The sequence below is a fragment of the Neophocaena asiaeorientalis genome, unplaced genomic scaffold (genome assembly GCF_003031525.2).
Source record: "Neophocaena asiaeorientalis asiaeorientalis breed wild unplaced genomic scaffold, Neophocaena_asiaeorientalis_V1.1 scaffold59, whole genome shotgun sequence".
Lineage (NCBI taxonomy): Eukaryota > Metazoa > Chordata > Mammalia > Artiodactyla > Phocoenidae > Neophocaena > Neophocaena asiaeorientalis.
Window position 1 is genome coordinate 10,492,800 of NW_020174268.1, and position 7,544 is coordinate 10,500,343.

General features: G+C 38.5%; 1 protein-coding gene across 1 annotated transcript in view; it reads right to left on the reverse strand.

The window, feature by feature from the left end:
- FREM2 (FRAS1 related extracellular matrix 2) overlaps positions 1 to 7,544 on the reverse strand; it is a 149,199-nt gene that overhangs the window by 131,892 nt on the left and 9,763 nt on the right. Inside the window, exon 2 of the mRNA XM_024755446.1 lies at positions 5,695 to 5,784. Within this exon, the coding sequence (XP_024611214.1) occupies positions 5,695 to 5,784 (90 nt within the window). The remainder of the gene's footprint in view (positions 1 to 5,694; positions 5,785 to 7,544) is intronic.

Below are 7,544 nucleotides of genomic sequence, written 5' to 3' on the forward strand. Positions count from 1 at the left end.
AGAACATTTAGTTCACTTACATTTAATATGATTATCGATACAATTTGCTTTATATCTATCATCATAATATTTGCTTTCTTTTTGTTTCTTCTGTTCTATGTTCTGTTTTCTCTCATTTCTTGTTATCTTTTGGATTTATTTCATTATTATTAGTTTTCTAATTTCTTCCCTCTATTAGCTTAGGAAAACAAAACAAAACAAAACAAGAATACATGCTGTTTTTCTTCCCACAAAATTCCAAGTACTAGATCTGGAATTTTAATTCACAGAGGCAATTATCAAAGGAGGATGTGTTTCCCGAGTCTGTATTATTATTATTATATTGAATTACCCTTGAGAAGACATAAAGGGTAAAAGCAAAAGAGATGGAAGACGGTTTAGCTAAATCCATAGGTGATTGCTACCCACACTTATATACAAAAGCTCTTTGGATGAAGCCACAGATAACTGGAATACACTTCCTAATTTCAGAGTTTGACCTTTTAGATTGTAACTATGAAGATGCATGTGTTGATTGGCCCCAGAAAACTGGATGGATGACCTATTTTGATGTAACATTTTCATGGGTTTTTTTTTGGGGGCTGTGTCGTGCGGCTTGTGGGATTTTAGTTTCCTGAGCAGGGACTGAAGCTGGGCCCTCAGCAGTGAGAGCGCAGAGGCCTAACCACTGGACTGCTGGGGAATTTGCTCAGGTTCTTCACTAATATTCCAATAAATGTATTTCATTACTAAATGACCATTTGAAGAATTACAATATGACAATTTATAATTATGAATTTTAAGGGCTGCATAACACTTCCTGATGCAGATACCATTACTGAAAAGCTCTATTTTTATTGGCATTAGTAATTTCCAGATTGCTACTTTTCGCATGGTGACATACATGTGCCTACAAATGTTCGCTTCTGTTGAGCCCTGTCTCAAGTGGAATATTATAGCCTTCTGGGTTTTTTTTTTGTTTTTTTCTTTGCTGTACGCGGGCCTCTCACTGTTGTGGCCTCTCGTGTTGCGGAGCCCAGGCTCCGGACGTGCAGGCTCAGCGGCCATGGCTCACGGGCCCAGCCGCTCCGCAGCATGTGGGATCTTCCCGGACCGGGGCACGAACCCTGGTCCCCTGCATGGGCAGGCGGACTCTCAACAACTGCGCCACCAGGGAAGCCCTATTATAGCCTTCTTGACTTCATCTCCATATTCACAGATGTTTCTTCAACTTTATTTTCTCAGTTTACAACCTCACAAATAGTTTGGAAGTGTACCTGTTTCACCATAATCCCTGAAGTGAATTTCTAAAAACTTTCTTTGTAATTTAATTGATAAAGTAATTATAAAATGGTACCTTTGTGACCAGCTAGAAGGGTGGGAGGGAGGGAGATGCAGGAGGGAAGAGATATGGGGACATATGTGTATGTATAACTGATTCACTTTGTTATAAAGCAGAAACTAACACACTATTGTAAAGCAATCATACTCCAATAAAAACGTTAAAAAAAATGGTACCTTAAGGTTGATTTGATTTGTGTTTATTTCAACCTTAGAAGGAATAAAATTTTTTCCACATGTAGGTAGAAAAATTACAGTGTGATACCAGGAAAGAATACTATAAATGTTAGGATGCAGTGACCTTTAAAGTATTCTAAAATAAAACTGTACACCCCAGAGGATGCAGAACTTTTTGTCTCTCAGCAGATCCTACTCTGACTTCATTCTCGTCTATCAAACATGCCTAAAAAGTCAGTCTGGAGAACCCAGAAGAATTCAAGTATTCCTCCCTCTTATGTCAATCCTGAATAAGTGTCGAAGTCACTGTTTGAGGAGAGAATCTGGGATTCAAATTGGCCTGTAGCTGCCTGGTTATACAACTTGAAGGAGTTAGCTATATCTGTGACTCAGTTTACTCATCTGCCAAATATACGTATTTTTTAACTGTGCCCGGAGCTATGAAGGCAAAATTGCATAAACGATAGTTCTAATAAAAGATCTAATGGAAAGAACCCTGACATATGAGGATCTGTGTGTGCGTGTGTGTGTGTGTATACATGTGCTATATTAACCAACATTCATTAAGTCCAAACACAGTAGAACTCCGGGGTGAAAATCCCGATGTTATCTATTCTTCAATTAGTGTATTCTTTAGCCCAGTCTTTCGGTAATTGCCCCAAAGCCCTCCAAACACTAAAAAGTAGTAACTCTGTCCTAAGCACCAATCCATTAGTCATGGGTGGTCTTAACCGGTTAGAACATTGTAACAGGAGAATTCTGTGGCTAGCCAGGTTCTTATGATAATATAATTAAATCGAGAACAAGGGATTTTAGTTTTCTGTTCTCCTCAACCTCCTCTCCTATTCTTGACTCCTGAAATTAAAAGCTATGTTCTATTTTTTTTATTTTTGCGGTACGCGGGCCTCTCACTGTTGTGGCCTCTCCCGTTGCAGAGCACAGGCTCAGGACGCGCAGGCCCAGCGGCCATGGCTCACGGGCACAGCTGTGAGCAGCATGTGGGATCTTCCCGGACCGGGGCATGAACCCGCGTCCCCTGCATCGGCAGGCGGACTCTCAACCACTGCGCCACCAGGGAAGTCCTATGTTTTATTTTTAATGTTATGTGAGGATTATATTTGCTCCAGTAATTTACTTAGATAGTCACTGTCCTAAAATCAATCTGGTTGACTTGAAGAAAGTGATTTTTAGTGAGTTGGAGAGAGAATTGGCAGTAGAGAGTTGACTGATTTTATGCCATGGTGCCTTGACTTCCTTCTCAGATCTGAAATACTGAAGCATTTCATATATTTCATGGGAATGGTGTATGGATATGCTCACTAGAATTGTATAAAGTAAATGATAATAAATGGCTACAGCTGAATTCAGTAACTAAACCAACCCTCTGGTCCAAAATGTCTGTCATCAAATGGATGGGAAGAGTAAGTACCCTAGAGGGAGCTCTGTTACTTCCTGGATGGATGGATGGATGTGTTTGGGGAAGTTACCTGGCTACTTGGAGACCTAGATCCTTCCAACTGAGAAACAAGGAGAATCCTTGTTCATAAAATTCAATCCTTGTATTACCTGACATAATTCCTGAGGCATACCTATCTTGGAGAAGTGTCAAACGACATCACAAATGCATCTTCATAAACATGTCATCTAGTTCATGAAATTTACATTGCTACATTTGAAGATTTTGAAAATAAATGTTAATATTACAGTCTATAAAATAGGTCTTTTCTAGAGTATATTTTGATGAAATTACTGACTGTATTACTAGAAGATATAATAGCTAGGTCAGAAAAAATTAATAATTCTTAGTATAATATTTTTGTAGAGAGGAAGAATATCTTTATTTCTTCTTTTATCACAAATATTGCAAACATTTTTTTTTACTTCTGTTTAGCAAAATACCTCACACTTCCCAGGGAGGAGAATTTCATTCAAGATACTCTGTAAGTTTAAACAGTATTGCACTTCTCATTGATATATTAGAATATGTTACAAGAGACAATGCAAAAATCCTAAAAAAATAAGTATCAGATTGAAACTATTTTGAAATACATATATGACTTTTTATTTTATAATCTTGCAGGTCTCCGTATTTATTCTGTCAAAGGGAAGTTTTCTTGCATCAGGGAAATTAACATAAATTCTGTTCCACAGAGAGTTGCGAGAATCTGCCTGAGCCCCGTAAGTAACGCTAAGTCAGTGGGAGGAGAAGAGTAAAGGACAATATCTCTGGAATTCTCTCTCACATGAAACTCTAGCTCTGAAAAAGCTCCCAAAATGATTTAGTTCCTATTTCCATAAACACAATCTTTAGAGGCTCAGCCACTTTTTCAGCAAATCCAAAAATAAACCCAGTCTCTTCAACTAGTCACTCCTCACTTAATATTTTGAAATATGATACAGTATAGTGTTTTCCAAAGTTTGAATACAGACCAAAATTTTAAAGTAATTGCTACCATTCCATTCAGCTAAGGAAAGAAAAGTGCATAATAATACAGCATATATATCTATAAAAAGAAAGAAGGGCTTCCCTGGTGGCGCAGTGGTTGAGAGTCCAGTGTTTTCCAAAGTTTGAATACAGACCAAAATTTTAAAGTAATTGCTACCATTCCATTCAGCTAAGGAAAGAAAAGTGCATAGTAATACAGCATATATATCTATAAAAAGAAAGAAAAAGCAAAATGTATAAAAAAGTATAGGCTGTAATGTCTTGGAATTGTAGTCATTGGATTTCAAACATTTTTGGGGAATTTTAAAGAAAATCATACTTTTGCTATTGAGGTTTATTCAGTCACTCGGAAAGATATACATGGTGTTTGGAAACAAAGATTTAGTCCTTACATTTATATATATATATATATATATATACACACACACATATATATAAAATATATATGTATATATATAAGACATTTGAATTATTTCAGAGTCTCACTCTAAAGTTTACTCGCAGTAGTATTTCCCATTTGGGCAACAAGATTCAACAAGCAGATTATTTTCTGATAAGTTGATTTCCTTCTCAGAACTTGGTTTCATACTAAGATTCATTTATCAATATGTAGAATACTAAAGTATGATTTGGTTGCTAAAAAAGTAAAGGCATTAAACTTATTAAATTTAGTTGAACCCAAGTTAACACACTTTTTTCTTTTTCTTCTCTGTCACACACCCAGCAGATGTCATTTTTCAGAGCTGTGATCCTGTTACATCCAACGACATTTTAAATAAGTGCTATTTAATGCTTCAAAAAAATAGGAAGGGTAAGCATGGAATCTTTCTGAGATAGATGACAGAAGACTGTGCGTTTTTATAAAGCATCGTAAGGGAACAGGTGACTGAATCATTTCTCCCTCTCTCTTCTCTCGCACACAGGACCCCTCATTTCCTGTGTCCTGTTCACACATTCTTCCTGAGGTTCTTTTCCTTCTCCTGACAGCAAGTGAGAACACAATCATCCTTATGATCAATCTAGAAGTGGCCAGCTCTCCTCCTAGGCTGCAGGTGGGGGAAGGGAGCTGAAGAGTGTGAGAGGCAGTCAGGGCTCTGGGGGAGCGATGACAATAAATTACCGAGGTGACTTAGATCCCAGATCATAGTCTATTCTCTGCAGTATTCAGACTTCATCAAGGAAAAGCTGAGCTAGACCAAGTCACAAAAGGCCCCAAACTAAGAAAACTAAGAAAATCATTAGACATACTGAGCTTGATACACATTTATTTAGCACTGATTTCTTGGTGAAGGCGACATATGATCCACCAGCATTAGTCCACATAGCACCCAAGAAAATTAGAAAAAGGCACCCCCTTTGGGCAGACACACCTAGGTAGAACACATGGTTTGCAAGTGGGGCTGGGCTGGTCCCAACATCCTCTGGTAGCCTCAAGCAAGACAGCTTTATGCAGAGTATAATCTGAACAACTGGACATGGGGATCCTATTTACATAGATCTTTCTCTTTAGTGCTTTACAAATCATAAGACAAGAATAATATAACTAGAACATGTATTTACAATCATTGCAGAGTAGTATTGTGTCAGACTTAGAATGTAAGATTTTCATGAGCGAAAACCAACTTCACTCAGTACAAACTCAGGTGAACATAAACTGATACTTGATACCGATTCCCTGTAATAAAGTAGTCAAAGAGCAACGAATAAAAGTCACTCTCCTTGTTTATAGTAACAGGAGAGTGAATACTTACCACCATCTTCAACTGTAAAATGGAATATGTCACTTGTGGCATTAGCCCCTTCTCTCAAGACGTAGCATATTTTCATATCATCAATGTCAGCTAGAAAATAACCAAATAAGAAGATGATTAATTACTAGGGCAAAACTGGTGACTCATCATTTATGGTAAATCCTATTGGCTATTACTTTTCTGAGCCATGTTTAGATCTCCTTCTTCTCCTAAGGGGAAGAGTGCTATCCTATTTCTCATATCTCTAAGCCCCTTGATTTCAGCTGTCCCTTGGAAATCTGATCCCTTACACAGATAGAATGCAAGAGCTAGGTTATAATAATAGCAAGGTGTTGCCCTTCCCAATGGTCGCGTGTTCATGCACCAAAGGAGTGACTATCTAAATACGGAATGTCAGACTCCATGACAGGTGGAAAGGGAGATATTTTGAGGCATGGCAGATTTCCTGGCACTACTGAAATCACACCCTTTGCCTCCCTGTAGGACTGGCCCTAAGAGGAAAGAGATTCCTCGGCTCTACCTCAGGCTAACTTTTCTTACCTCTCGTGGTATAGCAGGCTGTTTTTAAGCTCTCCAAATTTTTGAAAGGAAAAATGAAGAAAATCTTTTTTAAAAAAATCCCACGGATTGAAATTACTATCATGACCCAATGCCAAAGAGAACTTAGGAAACATCGGGTGAAAGCTGAAACCTTTATTCAGAGTGAAAAGTTATTCTGCCTCGGAAAGGCTTTTTCTAATGCTTTCTATTCTAGCTATCAAATTCACTATAGTTTGTTTTCAGTGTTGACTAAAATACAATTTGAAAATTTATTCATCCATTTTATCAGTTTTTCTCCTTAATAATGCCACACAGACAACATAATAAAACAAACATCATTTTGTTCAGTAGACCTCTATTGGATCTGGGCCAATCAGCAAGTAGTTATTTCCAAGGTTACATAAAACCAAGATCATAGCTAAAAATTGCTTCAACAATAGTATATGATATTTGTCTCGTGTATGTTCTATGGTTTATTCATCTCCTAAGATCTCTCATAAGTTCATGCTATGGAGTTTAAAGGCATTACATATAAGAAAATGATTTTATGGAGGGCTTCCGGGAAGATGGCGGTAGAGCAAGACGCGGAGATCACCTTCCTCCCCACAGATACACCACAAATACATCTACACGTGGAACAACTCCTACAGAACACCTACTGAACGCTCGCAGAAGACCTCAGACCTCCCAAAAGGCAAGAAACTCCCCATGTACCTGGGTAGGGCGAAAGAAAAAAGAAAAAACAGAGACAAAAGAATAAGGACGGGACCTGCACCAGTGAGAGGGAGCTGTGAAGGAGGAAAAGCATCCAGACACTAGGAAGCCCCTTCGCGAGCAGAGACTGCGGGTGGCGGAGGGGGTAAGCTTCGGAGCCGCGGAGGAGAGCACAGCCACAGGGATGCGGAGGGCAAAGTGGAGAGATTCCCGCACAGAGGATCAGGGCCGACCGGCACTCACCAGCCCGAAGGGACAGACACCAAAAACAACAGGAACTACAAACTTGCAGCCTGCAAAAAGGAGACCCCAAACAGTAAGATAAACAAAATGAGAAGACAGAAAAACTCGCCGCAGATGAAGAAGCAAGATAAAAACCCACCAGACCTAACAAATGAAGAGGAAATAGGCAGTCTACCTAAAAAAGAATTCAGAATAATGATTGTAAAGACGATCCAAAACTTGGAAATAGACTAGACAAAATGCAAGAAACAGTTAACCAGGACCTAGAAGAACTAAAGATGAGACAAGCAATGATGAACAACACAATAAATGAAATTAAAAATACTCTAGATGGGATCAATAGCAGAATAACT